We start from the raw sequence: 19,962 nt of genomic DNA on the forward strand, positions 1-19,962 counted from the left end.
ACACACACACACACACACACACACACACACACACACACACACACACATGATTTTTTTGTATGTATATATACAACAAGGATCTTTTTCTACCCATGAAATCCTAGACACCAGGCCTGTATATATCTCGGTCTTTATCTTTTTGTCTAGACACGAAATTTCATTGATGTGGGAAATACTTAGTGAAGACACTTCCTCTCCTGGGGCACATTTGGACCAGCTCTGCCATGTCGAGTCTTACAGAGTTGCATAGGTCATAGGTTATGTAACTTGCCCAGGACCACACAACAAGTATGCACTGGGGCAGGAATTAAACCCAAATCTTTTTGACTTCAAGGCCAGCGTCTGTCTACTGTGTCACACTCCCTTTCATGTGTATAGTCAGCTGTTTTCACTTACAAGTTTACTCCTTCATTGCAGTTAATTCTCTTCTACGAGAAAAAAAGTGACATTAAAATTGAGATTTGTCATTTTATTCTGTAGTGGGCTTTGAGGATACTTGTTTAGAAATCCATTGGCACTGATACCTCCTTCATTCACTAGACTGTGATCTTCCCTGAGATTAGGGATTGTTTCATCCTTTGTATTTGTCTATAGTGCCTAGTGTATTAAGGGACACATAGTAGGCACTTGGTAAATTCTCATTGGTTGTTTCTTTGGATTAGACTTTGTTCAGAATTTATTTCAATCAGTAGCTATGAAAGTATGGTCTGGGGACCCCTGAGAGTCCCAGAGACCTTTTCAGAGGATATGTGAGGTCAGCACTATTTTCATAATAATACTAAGACATTTTAATTTCTGATATAGTAAATATCAATAGATATACCCCACATAAAAACTCATTGTGGAGGTATTGTTCTCCATCATTTTTATGAGTGTAAAAAGGTCGCGAGACCAAAAAATTTGAGAATTAATGATTTAGATTAAAGCAAAATCACCTGCAGTTTATAATTTTAGGAAAAGTCATGATTGCAAGGATTGGGGAAATTGAGTAGAGGCTAAAATCTTCTCTAGGCAATTTATGTTAAGTGCCAAATACTTTGCTATGTTTTGGGGGTACAGAAATGAAAGAAAATAATCCCTGCTCTTGAGAAACTTGCCTTCTATTTTGGATGAAGGATGAAACATTACATACCAATACATGAAATATATACATCCTAATTTTTTTGTGGGGGAGGCACCAATCTAAATGAAAGACCATTTCTGACAGTAGAAGAGTGCTTCAGAGGATTCAGTGGGAGAGCCTTGGGAAGGATGAGGTTGGCATGCATGGGACTGAGGAAATACAAAGGGCCTTTCAGGGATCATGTGCTACCACAGAAGCTAAAACTAACCAGACTCTAGTGCTCCTTCATGAGTCCAATATGGACTAATGCCACCTCACACATATTTATTTTGTTTTAGGAAGGAATGCTTGAACGGCATGAGTATTTGACCTGGATCCTGGATGTCCTGGAAAAAATTCGACCAGTAGATGATGACCTTCTCAAACTACTACTACCACTAATGCTGCAGGTGCAGTTTACCATTTAATTACTTAAATATTTAATCACTAAAATAAATAAATAAAATTTAATTACTAAAATAGGTCTGATAAAAGATAAAAAAGCTAAGTGGCATGTCATACACTCTATGATGGCAGTGAGTAATGGGGTGGGGAAACCTGTCTCTTCCTTCCTCCTTCTCTTCCCTCAAAGGAGCATTGGCTGTGGATTCAGAGGACCACCAGTGGAGACACCTGGCAGACAGGTGTAAGCGGCAAGCACCCCAGCATCCCCAGGGTGGCTGCCAACACAAGTTCTTAGATCTGCTTTTCTAAAGGAAAGCAACTCAAAATGGGTTAACAATCTTGCTTTAATCAATCAAATATATATGGTTTACCTAGTTCAGGGGAAAAAGGTCAGCACCTTGAACTTCAGAGTATACAGACAGAAGTTACAAGACAGAAACAGATCAAGCAGACAGGCTTCCAAACTGTCCAGCCATTATATACATCCATACCTAATCACAGTTACCAGAGAAGGAAGCATCAACATCTGGGTTTTCAAAGCCGGGGGGCTCTCAATCTCTCAATGGCTGCCCAGAGTCTCATCTGGTCAAATCACCCAACGCTTCTCAAAGTGATCCCCAAAACAAAGTTTATATAGCCTTCTCCTGGGTCAGAGAATGTAACAACCTTCTTGACCCACTGCCCAATCACAAAGCACCAAGGTGTGTGTGTTCCTGAAAAACAAGCCTCCCACCACAGGCTCCAAGTGCACTTAACCTAGGGGCAGGGAAGATCTTAAAAATTTACATTCCTATAACAACAGGTAGTGAGAATGGAGCTCAGAGGAAAGAAGCAGGCTGTATATATAGTTCTGCATAGAGGTGATAGTTGAACCCAAGAGAGCTGGAGAAATCATTGAGAGACAGTAAAGAAGTCTGTAGCTTCTAAAAAGTTCATCCCTTGAGAGCTGACTATCCATGATCTGCCCAGAAATGAGCCAGGTTGCTCCTTGAAGGATAGTTGTCTGTCCCTGGTTTCATGCTCAGATATTTTACATTTTGCTCAAATGTATCAGATAGCCTTTGAAAAGCAAGAGACATCTTTATGCCAGGATGACTCACCAGAGTGTCATTGAATGCAGGATTAACCAATAGAGGCTCGAATCAGTTATTTTCATAGGTAAATGGGAAGTCCTAATTTGGCTTCACAAAAGCAATTTCACATGTACAGATGGGGAGTAGGTGGCATGGCAGACAGCAGTTTGATTACCAAAAATCTTTTTAAAAATTTTAATATTTGATTTTTCCCTAATTAAATTACAAAAAAAATCTTAAGAGGTTTAGGGCACTGTAAGCTCAGTATGTGGTAATTATGTAATGTACTAACCAAAATTAAAACAAAATAAAACTAATGCAATCTTGGGGTGTATTAGAGAGGCCCAGCTCCCAGAAATTAAAAGGTGACATTTGTGCCTTACTCTGTCCTGGTTAGGTCATATCAATCAGTCAATAAAATTTATTAAGCACCTACTGTGTTCCAGGATACAAAGAGGCAAAAGGGAGTTCCTGCCCTCAAAGAACTTACAGCCAAATGGGATTGTATATCTAAAGTGTTAATGTTCAGCTCTATGTCTCACATTTAAGTTTCTCAGTTTGACTGAGGCAAAGTCCATTCAGTGATTAAGGCTAGGTAAGAAATGAGGCAAAAAATGGCCTCTTTTATCTAATTGGGGGGCAGAGCCAAGATGGTGGTGCAGAAGCAGGAAAACTCCATGAGCTCCCCCCATAACCACCTCACATACCTATAAGATATGCCTCTAAACAAACTTTAGAGCTACAGAACCCACAAAGCGACAGAGAGAAACAAATCTCCCGCTAAAGGCAGCCTGGCAGGCCAGCAGGAACGGACCATCACAGTGTGCTGGGAACAGAGCCCAGCCCCATGTGAGCCCTGGGTTTTAGCCCCAGGGTGGCCCTGACCAGCCATGGCTGCAACGGACCTTGGGAGAGTGGATCACCAACAGCTGTGGCGGTTTCCAGAATTGTCAACCCATAAATGCCAAAGGCAAAGTAAAAGGTCAGTGTGGACTTTGGGAACAGGGGGACCAAGAGTGTGGTCCAGCCTCTGCCTCTGGGGCGAGAAGGTGAGAAGAAGCAGCATAGGGGCTGGCCGTGCTTGGCTGCTTCAGAGCTCCAGGCCTGCAGATTGTAGGGGGACCAAAAGACCATTCAGAGGGTAATCGCTCTTGCTTTAACCTGCTTGGACCTGGATCACTGTCTAGGGTGGAGGTCCTGGGGTGCGTGACCAGTGTACCAGAGCCTGTGAAGGCTTCAGAAAGAGCACCCAACTAATAGCTCCAGCAGCTGCAAAAACCCCAGTGATTTGGAACAAAGCTCTCCTCTCTGGAAGCAGAGTTCTACTGTGGCAAAAAGCTCAAAAATCAAGTAATTGAGTGGCAACATGAGCAAGCAAAGGAAGCAAAGCAAGCACAGCAGTCAAACCTTTTGGGGGACAAAAAGGATCAAAGCATGGAATGGGAGGAAGACAACAAAGTTAGAACTCCTGTACCAAAAGCTTCCAAGAAAAATATGAACTGAGAACTGATTACAGGCCATAGAGGAGCTCAAGAAGGATTTTGAAAACCAGGTAAGAGAAGTGGAGGAAAAATTGGGAAGAGAAATGAGAATGATGCAAGAAAATCATGAAAAGAGAGTCAACAACCTGACTGAAGAAAATAACACCTTTAAAAAATAGACTAACTCAAATGGCAAAAGAGGCTCAAAAAACCGATGAGGAGGATGCCTTAAAAAGCCGAATTTGCCAGATGGAAAAAGAATCTCAAAAGCTCACTGAAGAGAATAATTCCTTCAGAATTTGATTGGAGCAAATGGAAGCTAATGACTTTATGAGAAATCAAGGTACTATTAAGTAGATCCAAACAAATGAAAATGTAGAAGGCAATGTGAAATATCTCATGGGAAAAACCACTGACCTGGAAAATAGATCCAGGAGAGATAATTTAAAAATTATTGGACTACCTGAAAGCCATGATTAATAAAAGAACCTAGAAATCATAGTCAGTCTTTCCCAATGTATCCACTAAGGAACATAGCTACACATGTACAACCTATATTTAATTGCTTATCTTTTCAGTAAGGGTGGATGACGAGGGAGGAAGGGAAAGAATCTGGAATTCAAAGTTTTAAAATCAAAGGTTTATTTTTTATTTTATTTTATTAATTATTATTTTTGACATGCAACTGGGAAATAATATAAAGGCACTGAGGTATGGAGATCCATCTTGCCTTATTGGAAAGTTAGAGGGGGCAATGGGGGAGGATATAGTAGAGAGCAGATTGGGGGAGGGGGTATACAGTGGGATCACTGTTTTGGGGTGGTAGGTAGGGGGAAGATGGGGAGAAAATTTGTAACTCAAAATTTTGTGTAAATGAATGATGTAAACTAAAATAAATATAAAATTTAATTAAAAAATGAAAAACATTTTTAATTAAAAAAAAATCAATCTGGGAGGAGAAGACCTTCAGAGTTTTTGTCCAAAACAGAAACAATTGCTATTTACATTTACTCTGAGCCATCAGGGCCCAAACAGTGACTAAGTAGAGTTTGGTCTGGGACCTGGGAAGGACCTTAGCTTAAAAAGGCCAAAGTCTCCTACTGCGTCTGGTGCTATCTCCAGGCATCCTGAGCTATACTTTGCCACTGGACCCAGACGGCTTCAGAGGAGAAAGTAATTAAGGCTGGTGATTTTGCACAGTCCTCCCTCACTTAAATCCAATTCACTTGGATGCCTTGGCCTCACCTTCCTGGTGTCATGGTCTTTGAGAACAACAACATTTAAGATACATCTTGGTAACTTGGAGAATGTCCTGGGGAAGACAAGAAGGATTTTGAAGGACTTTGAGTCCATTTCATGTATGAATGGGAGGAGTCGGGGGGATGTTGAACTTTCTCCTGAGAACAGGAGAATCCAGCAGAATCAGATTCCTAGATGTCTTCAAGTATGTGGAGCTCCATTAGACTTGTTCTTTGGGGCCCCAAAGGGAAGAACTAAAAGAAATGGAGGGAAGTGGAAACTTAGACTTGTTATTGGGGGTCAAAAAAAAGCTTCCTTTTAAATCATTATCTGGAAATGTAATGGGTTACAATGGAAGGTAGCATGTTTCTCTTCACTGGAACTCTTTAGACAAAGACTGGGCTGCCATTTTGGAGAATTTGGATGAGATGTAGGATGGTTGAGATGGCTCCTGATGTCCATTCCAGCCTAGAAATTCTGTGATCCCACATTTTCCAATCCAACATCCTTTGTAGCCCTTCTTTTTCCTCTAGCACAAAATCTAAAAGTTCTTCCTTGAGCTCCCTCCAAAAATACAGATTTCCTTGGGTACCAGCTCTAATAGTCTTCCAAAGGGAAATTAAGGAGTATTAAATTATTTCAGGCCTCTCTGTGTCTTCTTTAGTTCATGTCATGGTCAATATATTTATTTTAATGCCTGGATTATGATTTACCTAAATTTAGGTGATGCATGTGAGATTTTTATGGGGAAAAAAGATGAACTTTTCTTTTTGAATGCTGAAGACCAACTGGGCATGAAATGACTGACTCCTTTGCTCTGTTTTCTCTTTCAGTATTCAGAAGAGTTTGTTCAATCTGCTTATCTGTCCCGTCGTCTTGCTTACTTCTGTGCCCGACGCCTGTCTCTCCTGCTGAACGATAGTCCTAACCTCCTTGCTGCACATTCACCTCACATGATGATTGGCCCAAACAATCCCGGTCTGTCAGCATCCAGCCCTGCTGCACCTGGGCCAGTGATGAGCCCGGTCCAGCTGGCCGGCTCAGACTTTCTCTCCTGCCCACAGCACCGGCCGCTGGTTTATGGACTTAGTTGCATGCTGCAGGTATGCCTTTAGCCTTGATTTTCTATCAGATGATGCTTCTAAGAGTGCTATTCAAATGCCTGTAGGTGTGAGGGCATCTAATATGGCATCTTTTTCTTGTAGATTGTGGTTTTTAATGTATTTTATCCCCAAGGAACATTGATATCGATGGAGATATTTTAATTTCCCTGCATCGTTGGGCAGCAAGAGGACTAGCTGTCTCAGGTCTGGTGACTACAGATTTGGGACCAGAATTTTGAGACTGGGAGGCAGTGTGTCTTAATGATTAGTGGGCCTGCTTAGGAACTTGGAAGATCTGGGTTTTCAAGTCTTCCTTTGGAGAGACAGATACACACACACACACACACACACACATACTAGCTGTGTGACCATGGACCAGTCACTTAACCTCATAGTGTAACAAGCATTTCTCTAAAACCAGATGCTTCCTTGAGTTTCTTATCTGTGTTAGTGAAGAGGATTTCCATGCTGGTTAAATCGTAGGCCAAAAACCGCCCCCCAAAACACACACATACACACACACAACTATCGTCACTTGTTGGAAATTTTCATTATCCTTAACCATTATACCTTATTGAAAATCCCAGTAGGTTGTCTTTTCATGCTTAAATGATTCTTTGAAGGGTGTTCCTTCAAGGGCAGACCTGTTGACATCCTGATAGGAAAATTGGTTTGCTCTTGGTAATTGACTTTTTGACTCTTTGATTTGCATCAATAATGCTTAGAATCAAGGAAGCACGGAAAGATTCAGCAGCTCTCTTTCCCAAATTTCTTTTGATACTTTTTTGTCTAACTAGACAAGATGGCAGCTGGTAGAGATAGTTTCCTTTATTTTATTTGCATCCTCAGTGCCGAACACAGGGTCCAGTGAATAGCAGACATTTAATAAATGCTTATATAATTGATTGCATAATTGCTAGGATGACATCAAAATTTTGTCATTTTTTTCTGTCATGGTAGCTCCTTTCCCATCTAAACATACTTGCTGTGCTCTCAGTTCCCATGGACTGAATTCATTCACAGTGTGGTTTTTCTAGCTGAGGTTTGTGGCCCAATAATGGTCTGTATATACATTTTTAAACCATGAGGTGAGCTGCAAAAGGCACAATCTGGGGGAAAGAAGGCAGGGCACTGCTTTTGTTCAGAGTTCAATATCTACTCACATCTGTTTCTACCTAAATGTTTTACAGATGAGTGAAATTTCTCATCCAAACTGCTATCATTTAATTTGGAGCAGCTAAGTGGATAGAATGCAGGGCTTGGAATTAGGAAGATTTCTCTTCCTGAGTTCAAATATAGCCTCAGACATTTACTAGCTCTGTGACTCTGGGCAAGTCACTTAACCCTGTTTGCCTCAGTTTCCTTATCTGTAAAATGAGCTGGAGAAGGAAATGGCAAACTACTTCAGTATCTTTTCCAAGAAAACTCCAGATAGGGTCAGGAAGAGTCTGAAAAATGACCAAACAACAACAATCATTTAATTTAGAATTTATTTTAATTATATTTCCTTAGTTTTTCTATCTCCCCTCCCAAAAAAACCCCAAACACTAAGATTTTAGCTTTGTGCTCCATAGTTATAAATGGTTTGGATTTCACATTTTCTCCTTTGCTAGCTCTTTTTATGCTGTTTCCCAAATTCAGTTACTTTTTTGGTAAGATCTTATGATATTTTTTCAACGTTCATAGAAACCCTAAAAATACTGTTATTGGAAGATCACATTAAGGTAAGACAGATGCAGAAAGAGCCTACTTATTTTAAGATAATGTTTTAGATTTGATGATGCAAGAAAATTAAACATTTTAATTAAATTTCTAATTAAAAAAAAACAAATGACTAATCAGAGACATCTTTATTTTCATGAAGATGGATTTTCTTCCCAGGGCGAGGAAAAAGATGATGGTTCATTTCAGAGACATGTCTGTGGGACTGGGGTGTTAGGCTGAGAAATGTAGGATTTCAGCCCCCTGCTGACTTATTCAGTCAGCTCCCGGCTTCCTGCTGGCTTCCCTTCCTTTCTGGTGTGTGATATGTGGATTTTTTTCTCCTTGCCTTGGATTGACTGGGGATGAGGAGGACAGGAACAAAATATTCAGTCATCATTGCTAGTGTTGTCTTATCCATTGTTTCCCAGTCTCCCTCAATAACTGAATTTCTCCCCTTTTTTTCTCTTCAGACTGTAACTCTTTGTTGCCCAAGTGCCTTGGTGTGGAATTATTCCACAAATGAAAATAAAAGCGTTAACCCGGGCTCCCCTCTGGATTTACTTCAAGTTGCTCCCTCCAGTTTACCTATGCCAGGTGGAAATTCAGCATTTAATCAACAGGTAGGCTTTCCCTTTAGAATGGAAAATTCTTCATTTTCAATATATTATTTCATAGTGGACGTGGTCATAGATGGATTGTGGGACTTGTAAGGAAGACCTGAATTCAAATGTGGTTTTAAGCACTTAATAGCTGTTTGTGTGACCCTGGGCAAGTCACTTCCCTGGAGATTAAATAAGATTATATTTGTAAAGTGTCTTGTAACTCTCAAGGTACTACATAAATGCTAGTTATAATTATCATCCTTAAAGATTCTTTGGGTCAGAGTCAAGGGTATCTTATAGTTTTTATATAGATATATCTATGATGGCTAAAGACCAACATCAGTGAGAAGGCAGCTCAGATTAAAAAATATTCACAGGTTATCCTTCTGTTCATACTTATAAAATAAATATTGCCTTACATTTATGATTGATCAAGCATTGATTACGGTCTATTATATGTGAGGTACTTTGCTAGGAGTTGGTGATAGGAAGGCAAAAATGAAAAAGTCACTATTTCCAAGTTGATTACATTCTATCAGGGAGACGTGTGTGTGTGTGTGTGTGTGTGTGTGTGTGTACACAAAGTAATGTTCACTAGCAGTGGGGAGGAGGAGGGAGCAGGAAAGGCTTCAGGTAGAAGGTAAAGCTTGTGCTGAGTCTTGAAGGAGATGCTGGGTTCTTTAAGGCAGAAATGGGATGGGGAGTTTATTCTCGGCATAGAGGATGACCAGCACCAAGACTCGGATGTGAAAAATGCAGTGCTGTGTGTGACAGACGTCAGGAAGGCAAGTTTGATTGGACAGTAGAGTGTGGGAAGGGGAGTATTATAGAATGAGGCTGGGAAGAGAGGCTGAGGCCAGGCTGTAAAAGTCTTTGAAAGTCAAAGAGAGATATTTCTATTTAGTTTTAGCGGTAAAGGAGAGGCACTAGAGTTTGAGTAAGGAAATGACTTGGAGATGTACGTTAGGATAATCACTTTGGTGGCTTTGTGGGGGATGGATTAAAGTAGGGAGAGAGGCAGAAGGAACAAAGAGGAGGCTTTTGGAATAGCATAAGAGAGAGATAATGAGAGCGTAAACAGGGGAGACAGGTAAATGGTGTTGATCCGAGGGATGTTGGGGTGATAGGCAGAGCAGGTGGTTGGATCCGAAGGGTGAAGGATGAGGGGATTTCAAACCCGATCCCAGGCATTAGCCCATGACAGTGTTGACCAAGATTATTTCTCTAATTATTAAGGATGATAATTATAATTAGCATTTATGTAGTGCCTTGAGAGTTACAAGACACTTTACAACCTAGACTTCTGAAATCCAAAAGGGCTGTGAAATCCAAACAGGGATGTTTAAGGGGTAACTTTTTTCTATACAATCAAAGAAGTTGCTTTTGTTGAAGTGTGAACACCAGCAGCTTGATAACTGGTCTTTTCTGCTGTGGGCATTAGGATCTAATCTCCCCTTATTCTCATTTCTTAGGTTGATGATTAGATCTAATGATCTAATGATCATTATTATAATGATCATTATTATAATAATTAGATCTAATGATTAGAAAACTGTCTAGCCCAAGGGTGGGGAACCCACGGCCTCGAGGCCACACATGACCTTCTAGGAAGCCTTTTGACTGAGTCCAAGTTTTACAGAACAAATTCTTTTATTTAAGGGGGTTTGTTCTATGAAGTTTGGATTCAGTCAAAAGGCTGCACTTGAGGACCTAGAGGGCCACAGATTCCCCACCCCTAGTCTAGCCTGTCCTCAGTAGGTAAACATCATGGGCTTCCTTGTAGCTGGATGGGCCTATATTCATGTCCCTTTTCAGAGGGTCAGCTGGCTTCACTTGTCTTCCACACTGACAAGGGACCAAGAGGAGACGCTCTTTGTGCCTGTTGTTTTAGGTGTAAGATTCATGCTCTTTCACCCCCCTGGGAAATAATGTGGAACTTGTGTGTGTATGTTAAAGGTGGGAATGGATGAATTCTGCCTTTCATTTGAGAGCAGAACCAGTGGTAGACAGAGGCGACTATTTCCATGGCAGCATTTGAGTGTATTAGGTGTGATGGCTTAGTAATTATTATTTCGTTTCAAAAAATGCTGTATTATTTGGATTAAAAGATTATGCAGTTTGAGTTGCAGGACTGTGACTAATTTCCTTCAGTTGGGGACATTTTGACGTTTTTTTCCCCCCATTCGTAGAATAGCTAAGATCTATTTTAGAGCTCTGACCGTGTTATATTGTGCCCTTGAAATTTTTACTTGTGCAGTATTTCTGAATTGACATTTATTATTATCAAAATTGATAGTGGGATAGTTCAGTGAAGCTTGTAAATTCCCTTCCCCCCTCCCCTTGAGCCCCGAAAAAAGGCCGGTACTTGAGCAATGGGCTGCCATTTCCTAATGCTGTTAAGAATGTGAGGACACTGTAGGATGCCTTACTCGTGCAGAGAAGCCTGACATGATTGAGATTGGAATTGTGACTTTGTAAGCTGAAGCTAATTAGAAGCAATCATCTTTCAGGTTCGGGCAAAGATCTATGAGGTGGAACAGCAGATAAAACGTCGGGGCCGTGCCGTGGAGGTTCGGTGGTCTTTTGACAAGTGCCAGGAATCAACAGCAGGTATTTCAAAGCAAAAATGAGTAACGGTTTTGGTTCTTGGGCTCCGTCCGTGTCTTTGATTCTTAGAAATCATTTTCATATGAAGAAGAGTTTTTTGATACAAACACTTGAGGGTAGGCAGACCCTAACTAGGGTCTGGGGCTTTATCCCAGGGTTCCAGAATTCAGAGGGCACTGTCAGCACTTGCAGACCTTCGGCATAGACAGTCAGTAAACATTTATTAAGTGCCTACTGTGTTCCAGGCACTGTACTAAGCACCTACTGTGTGCCAGTATACAAAGAAAGGCAAAAGACAGCCCCTGTCCTCAAGGAGCTCACAATCTAACACTGGAACGGGTTGGCGAGAATAATTATTTAGTTTAAATGGAAATCTTGACCTGGCAACAACTCTCTCTCCGCATGGGCAACAATTCCTAGTAATATTATTTGGTTTATGTGTTGGATACTTGAACCGCCTTTGGACTCTTTCTTTTTTGGCAGGGGCTGAATTTTCTGAGGATGCCTTGAAAATTGTTAGCTCTGGCTCTATCTACTAACCATCTTTCTAGGGGATCTTTTGTGTTGTGCAGGTTTGATTTTTGCCTGTGTCCCTGAATGCTTTGTTCTTCTTTCTCTAGGGGTCACCATCAGTAGGGTCTTACACACCCTAGAAGTCTTAGACCGCCATTGTTTTGACCGATCAGATTCCAGCAATTCAATGGAGACCCTTTATCACAAAATTTTCTGGGCCACCCAGAACAAGGACAACCAAGAGGTAATTCCCATTTTTTTTTTTATCATCTTACCTTTTATTTTTCTCATGGTAGGCTTCTTTCTCATTCACTGTCTGGGCTGATGGGAAATGGTGCCGTGAAATACAAAAGAAGTGGGAAAGAACTTTGACTTAGGGATCTGCAGACATGGGTTCAAATACTGCCTCAGAAACTGATCCCCTGTGGGAACTTGGGTATTTCTCTGGGCCTCAGAATCATCATCTATCAAATAAAGGAGCTGGGGGAGGTGTCTTCCAGCTCTGAGTCTGGATCGTAGGACATTTCTGTGCTGTGGGTAATGACTTGTTCAAATGAACCACAATATTAATGTAAAACTTACATCTACCACATTAGTTCTCCCCATCTTTGGGGAGACTGTGCCTGGGTTAATTATTAGACTTAATCCATTTATTAGTTTTCCTTAAGGAATGAAATTATTTCAATACTTAGAACAGAGGGAGGTAAAAGAATAATTGTAATAAGTCTTTGAAACATCCAAGGACCAGCCTAGCTCAGTTGGAGTGGCTCCTTACCCAGAAGGTTGGCCACCAGGGAAAGACATTTTTAAGCAACAGAAAATTAAGATCGTCCTGTGGTTATAAGGGGCTGTGACCTGTGTTGGTGGTAAAATCTATCAATTGATGACATCATAGATCCTGAAGAAGTTGTGAAAATGATGTGCATTGATAAAAATGTATTAAGAACTGTCCCTCACTGTTTTCCTCTCTCCATACCATCATATACTATATGTCCCAGCAATTATCAGTCCTGTTTATGGCTAATAATAATTATTATCATTTATATAGGGCTTTAAATTTGCAAAGCCCTTTCCATCAATCATTGTGGGTGGTTGGTTGTTAACTTCTTGAAAAGAACCAAAATGACATCACTATATTGGGGTTAAGGTACAGTGTGTCCGACTGTGGCTGATCAGACAGTAGGAGCTTAGAAAGCTCTACCACAGCTCAGGTGCCTATGATCCATATGAACATTGGAATGGAGATGTCACTAAATTCGCACGTCTCACATTTCTTTTGAGCTCCCTCAATTCTGCTTCTCTGCACAGAGCCTTCTTTGACACCACGTTGGATGGTCCTGTGCCAGTATATCCCATGTCTTCTAATCGATTCCAGACTTCTTCAGAGAGACCTTAAGAATGTTCTTGTGTTGCCTGCTTTTAGCCACAGTTCTGATTCGAGGTTCTTGGTTAGCCATCAGTGAGATTCAAGTGAGGGTGTGTGTAAAGTGCTTTGCAGACTTCAGAAATGTGATGTGAATGTCTATTTTTATGATTATCATCATCATTATCCTCTTGGTTGATTTTTAAATAGTCATTAAACTTCTCAGATGTGTTTTAAAGCCTTTTATGCTTGTCGTGATTCTAGAATATTTGGTCTTATGAGCATTTCAAGTAAAAAATGGCACTTTAGCATTTTCAACAACAAATATTTATGAAGCAGCTACAGTGTGTGTATGAGGTGCTATGCTAAGTGTGAGGATAAAATGGTTAAAGAGAAAACACAACTTAGCTCTGATCTCATACATTACAAGGACCTCACCATTGATCCCAGCTTCTTGGTTTCTCCATTGGGTTCAGTAACCAATTGTTCTCATGAACCACTGGGTGCAAGAGAAATTTATATAGTTTCTTGCTTATTTCTGTAGGTTATTGACTTAGTTCTGTGTTCAGGGGGAGGAATAGGGGTGAGATCCTGGACAGTACTTAGGTTGTGGAATGTTACAAGAAGAAAACATACTCAATCTCAGTGTTGGACCCTTAAATTGAACTCTGAAAGTATTCAGTAAGAGGCTACTAGAATGAAAAGAGGGGAACTTGGTAGTCTAAATACATCTGGATTACAAATAAAAGGTGTCCAAGGCACATTCTGTGTTTCCTCTTTTATTACTGAGTGCAATAGCAGAAAGCCATTCCCTAGGGAGGGAATGGCCATATCCATCAAAATCAATTGATTCAGACTGTCAGCCTGCCTAGATAACATTATAATGAACTTGCCAGCTTCCAATCATTGTTTGACTTCTTTGAGGAAACTTAATAAACCAATTCCATTAGAATCAAGTGGGGAAATGGACTTCAGTTGAAGATGAAGACAGCCAATTCTGTCATGCACACAAGCCATTGTGAGGAAATTCTGAATGCACAGTGGGAGACCAAATGACAAATTTGCAAGCACCTTGTGTTACCCTAGGGCAGTTACTTAATCTTGCCTCAGTTTCCTCATTTGTAAAATAAACAAGTTGAACCAGATGACCTCTGAGATGCTTCCTAGCTCTAAATCTATGATCCCATGAAATCAAACTGATTGACACCATCCAGCCCATGGAAATGTCTCCTTTCCGCCAAATTTAGAGTTGGTCCACTAGATGGCAGCTTGTTACTAGAATTGTGATTTGTGAACTGGCTGATTGTATTTTTTAAAACTGGTGCCAGGTGCGTTTTTTTTTTTCAGGATCAGTAAGAGCAATGTTCTTTTTGAAAATGATGGAAAACAGTAGGACCACCCTTTGACTTAACACATCAGACATTTCCTCCAAATGATTTTGAATGTGTGAAACGTTAGCCAGCCAGAAATTTTTTTAAAAAGCAATACGTTTTGAAGATCATAGCCATTTAGCGTTTTAACGAGAAAGCCCTCTCTTCTATCATGTAGCTCTCCAATGACCTTACTCGCCTTCTTTCCCTAATTCTTCCCGTATGTCTCCACCTTAAATCATTTGTCAGCCTCCCTCCACGAACAGAGCACAATTTATAATCTATTCATAGGTACCAATATACTGCACTGTTGTTAAAATGATGTTTTATGCATGATGGATATAAATCCACTTTGTCTAATATTTAAAACTGTAATTCCTACTGGTGGCTGCCACTGAATAGTTTGATTTACTGAAAGAAAGGATAATTGAAGTCTGATAGGTCCTTCCACACTATGTACTCCCCATTAAATGATTAATAATAATAATGGGGCTTTGCCCTCTGTGATTGAATGGATACATGAGGACAAAAGAAGGTTGGCATAATTGCTTTTCATCAGATGTTAATGCTATATCCTTTTCTTGACTATTATGGTGATAATAAATGTTTTTTCTTTCTTTCTTTTTTTTTTTCTATTCTGCTGGGAATTCCTGTGCTGACAGGGAAGCAGGAGACATGGGTTTCTAGTTCTGGCTCTGCCCCTGACATTCTATATGACTTTGAGCATGTCACCTAACCAATCTGTGTCTTAGTTCCTCATCTGTCAGATGGGGATTAATGGTGTTGTTTACCTCTGGGAGCTTAACACAAGCTTTCCGAAAAACACTATGTAGACCTAAAGCTAGAGTTAGTTGTTATAACTCTGTGTTATTAAAGTTACTAATTATAGAGTTGCATATATACACTTATAATATATTTATCATATATTATTATATATTATATTAGAGACACCCATTATAAGAATTCTTTCAGAACTCTTAAGCACATGGTACCACTACATTTATTTAACCAAATTTCTATTTAATTCTTTAGCATTTATTTTTTTTTCCTCTCCAATTTCCCCCACCTTACTGGGGAAAAAGAAAGAAAGAAAAAAAAAAGAACACTACATTCTTTGTTAAGAGGGTGTCATGCTTAGGATTCAGAAACATCACTCTTACTTCCCTAAAATGTACTTCCCATTTTTAGTTTCAGAATGAGGTTCAGGCACAGAGCCTATAATAGGAAGAGGTAAAAACAAAGAAAATCAATGTCGTTTCAACAGTTCTGGAGTCTTCAGTGACCAGTGTGGTGTTACCTTCATAAGTAACAGAGGATGGATTCCAACCCTGTCCTCCCAACTCCAGACCCGGCACCCTTTCTATGATACCGCAAAGGTGTTTTAGTCAAAGCCAAAAAAATATTGGAAAGCATTATGCTCTGTATACCAGGATTTCTTAATCTGGTTATCTGTGGACTTGATCTTTGTTTTAACTATTTAGATAGCTTACATATCTCACTTCATGCATTTGAAAACATTATTCTAAGAATTGATCTGTAGGTTTGCCAGATTGCCAAAGGGATCCATAACACAGAAAAAGTGCTAAGGACCCCAGCTCTTTACAAAATACAAGCAATGTTATGGCTTAGAAATATTAGCTTTCCTCCCTCCCTTCCTCCCTCCCTCCCTCCCTTCCTTCCTTCCTTCCTTCCTTCCTTCCTTCCTTCCTTCCTTCCTTCCTTCCTTCTTTTTTCTGCAATTGGGGTTAAGTAACTTGCACAAGGTTACATGGCAGGTGTTTCTGGGTGGGTGCTAAGTGCCTGAGCCCAGATTCGATCCCAGGTCATCCCGACACTGGAGCCAGTGTTCTTACTCGCTGTGCCACCTGGCCGCTCCTATCTTAGCTTTTCTTAATATTGTCACTGTTCATTCCCTTCCTTGGCCTGGGTCTTGCTTGGAGGGTACATCATTAACCATGTCTGTGACATGACTGAGGACTATGACTGCCACACCTAGGGCCTGGTTTTGCTGACTCAACAGTCAGCACTTTCTTTAACTTTCTCCTTTCTCCTCTTCCCCTTTGTTATATAATCATTTATGTAATGATCAGCAAAATAGCAGTAGGTGTAAAAATTAGTTGGAAACCCTGAAAACCTTCTCAGCTTCCCTGAAGCATTGTCACATTAGAACCACTTAGAACACAAAGTGGCCCCAGGGGTCTTTTGATCTGTGTGTGTGAGGTTTTCCACCCAAGTTTCCAGACTCTACATCCCTTACAATTACACTCCTGAAGAAATACCATACAGCAACCTGTCTTCTTAAGTCTCTTTCCACCCTGTGTGGTTTTGGGCATAAGCCATTGGCTTCTTTTTTTACCCCAGTAATGTGTTAATTTTACCCCAGTAATGTGTTTTAATTTTTACCCCAGTAATTTTACCCCAGTAATGTGTTAAGAGCCTTAAATAGTAATGTCTTTCCAGTAAGTTGAGGCCATTCAGTGTTTGGCCCTTGACTCTGTTCTCAAGGACTGCAGCCACTTACTTCAGTATTGGTTAATTTTAAGTAAGTCTTCCAAACAAGTAACCCCCTGAAGTAGGGGATGGCAGTGACCTTGAGTAAATATCAAGTTAAAGTAATGTTCATACTTCTGTGGAAATTGTTTCTTTATGATTCCAGATGTGGCAGAAATGGAGCAGATTTACAGAGTTGACTTTGGAGGGCTTCAGAAGGCTGGGCCTCTCTCTGCTGGAGGTGTCTTTATTTTAATAATAACAAATAATAAAAAAATTAAAACTTTATATAGCATCTGCTGTATGCCTGGCACTCTGCTAAGTGCTTTACAAAGATTATTTGGGACAGCTAGGTGGTGTAGTGAATAGAGCACCAGCCCTGGAGTCAGGAGGACCTGAGTTCAAATCTGATCTCAGACACTTGACACACTTACTAACTGTGTGACCTTGGGCAAGTCACTTAACCCCAATTGCCTTGCCTTCCCACCCTCCAAAAAAAAAAAAAGGACAAATATTAGTATTTGATCCTTAGGACAACTCTGGGAGGAAGGTGATAATGTCATCCCCATTTTATAAGTTTGGAAACTGAGGCAAACAGAGGTTAAATGACGTGTTCAGTGTCACACAGAGACCTGATTTGAACTCAGATCTTCTAGACTGTAGGCCTAGTGCTGTGCACACTGTCCATGTAGATAGAGGGCAGGCAGGTCCTTTGTTAGTATTGAGACCAAGAACTTTAACTCAACACAGTATATCCCTTCATCCTTAACACCCCTTTCTCCACCCCTTCCTCCCCATCCCTGAAAAAAGAAAATCTGATCATTCAATGAGGTAAAAAGAATTCTGGAAGATAGTTAATAAAATAAAAACCAAATCAAATAATGTCATGATGGTGACCCTGGATTCTCCCAACTTTTTAATGGAGCCCAAGGTCTGACTGGCCCTACCAAATTAGGAAGACTTTGCCTAGAAGCCCAATCCCCAATGGACTGTGAGGGTTTGTTAACAGAGGACCTGAAGAGTTCAGTTTGCAGATGCTGGCCCAGCATATTGAGTGTTGGTTTTGGAAGTCACAGTTCTGGCTTTAAATTCCAGCCCTGTTCCTGGCTACCTGTAAGACTTTGAAAAAATTACTTAATCTGTCTGGGCCTCAGTGTTCTCATGTCTAAAGGAAGGTCTTGGATCCCTTCCTAATCCTATGATATAAATCTTCAAAGGGTTGCCATCAGCATTGGGGGAGGGATTATCTATCCACTCTGATGAAATCACAGATCTTTGGAAGTACTAAATTATCTCTATCATTACATTCAATTCATATGTGTTTGCCCAGTTATTTCACAAGATATGGAGACTCCAAGAATCATTAGCTGAATCAAGAGTTCATTTGAAATTCACAGCTTAACCAGGTCATATCCTGGCAATTTAGATGACTTTTTTTAGAACACTTTTTAGTTTTCCTTGCTTGAGTGCCCATTAGGGTTTTGGATTTATGATAGAAGAAAATACAAAATGTAAGGCATATCTGGGTGTTTTTGAATCTGCGTGCTTTTTATCTGAGAGGTGATGTTTCTTCTGAGATCTCTTCTGTGGTCACAGAATCACATAGTTTTAGCATTGGGGAGAACCCCAGATGCCGTCTAGGCTAACCTGTGTGTAAATAGAGCTCCCTTCCATGTTCTCTCCAACCAATGCTCATCATGCTTTCTCTTGAAGACTCTTGAAGAGTCTAGTAGAGTGAAATGCGTTATCTCCCGAAGCATTCCATCCACATTGCACTTTCAGACAGCTCCACCTCTTAGGAATTTTCCATTGACCACCCCCCTCCCCAACATTCCCTCTCCCAGCTGTTGTTTTTTCCTGGGGTTTTGTTTTTTGTTTAGTCATTTTCAGTTGTGTCCGACTCTTTGTGACCCCATTTGGGGTTTTCTTGGCACAGGCACTGGAGTGGTTTGCTTCTTCCTTCTCCAGCTCATTTTACAAATGAGGAAACTGAGACAAGATTAAGTGACTTGCCCAGGGTCACATAGCTAATAAGTGTCTGAGGCTGGGTTTGAACTCAGGTCTTCCTAACTTCCGGTCTGATACTCCATCCACTGTGCCACTTGGCACATGTAACGTGCCTAATTCCAAAAAGTGTCTTTAAGTCTTCATTGCATCTACACTGTGGTATGCTATGATCTAGGAATGTTTGAAGGGTGTGCATGAGGTAGAAGGAGCGAGCTTGTTAATTTTATAACCTTAATTTTGTATATCTGGTAAGTAAATGGATTCTATCCTGACTGCTCACCTACTAAAGGGAGTATATGGGCTTTATGACAACTGTTTCCCTTGGGGCTCAGATGCCTTTTCTAGGTTTAGTGGTCCTGTATTCTGAATGAAGTTTTTAGAAGCTTGCTACGAGCCTTAAGGTCACAGGTTCCCCATTCCTGTACTAGGTAATGCTCTGTATATTTGTATTTAATTTAGTGTCTCCACTTGCTAATTAGGGAGTCTAGTTCTGGGAAGGCTGATGTTTTGGTCTCATCCTGGAATCCACATAGGCTTATCAGCTCCTGACTATATTGGAGGGATTTACATTGCTGATCATTGATTAGACATTCAACTTGACACCTGAAAGGAAGTGAGATAATTCCACTGAGGTCTAGATAACAGGAGAGAGAGAGAGAGAGAGAGAGAGAGAGAGAGAGAGAGAGAGAGAGAGAGAGAGAGAGAGAGAGAGAGAGAGAGAGAGAGAGAGAGAGAGAGAGAGAGAGAGAGAGAGAGAGAGAGAGAGAGAGAGAGAGAGAGAGAAAGAGAGAGAGAGAGAGAGAGAGAGAGAGAGAGAGAGAGAGAGAGACAGACAGACAGAGAGAGACAGAGAGAGAGACAGAGAGAGAGAGACAGAGAGAGAGACAGAGAGAGAGAGAGAGA

General features: G+C 40.6%; 1 protein-coding gene across 1 annotated transcript in view; it reads left to right on the forward strand.

Moving 5' to 3' along the window:
- Positions 1–19,962, forward strand: part of MED12L (mediator complex subunit 12L) — a 393,990-nt gene that overhangs the window by 72,199 nt on the left and 301,829 nt on the right. The window contains exons 6-10 of the mRNA XM_069104779.1: positions 1,402–1,512; positions 6,134–6,403; positions 8,578–8,727; positions 11,220–11,319; positions 11,937–12,073. Coding sequence (XP_068960880.1) covers positions 1,402–1,512; positions 6,134–6,403; positions 8,578–8,727; positions 11,220–11,319; positions 11,937–12,073 — 768 coding nt within the window. The remainder of the gene's footprint in view (positions 1–1,401; positions 1,513–6,133; positions 6,404–8,577; positions 8,728–11,219; positions 11,320–11,936; positions 12,074–19,962) is intronic.

The sequence above is a fragment of the Petaurus breviceps genome, unplaced genomic scaffold (genome assembly GCF_028583685.1).
Source record: "Petaurus breviceps papuanus isolate PSGF00001 unplaced genomic scaffold, PetGlider_PUasm1.0 688, whole genome shotgun sequence".
NCBI classification, from domain to species: Eukaryota; Metazoa; Chordata; class Mammalia; order Diprotodontia; family Petauridae; genus Petaurus; species Petaurus breviceps.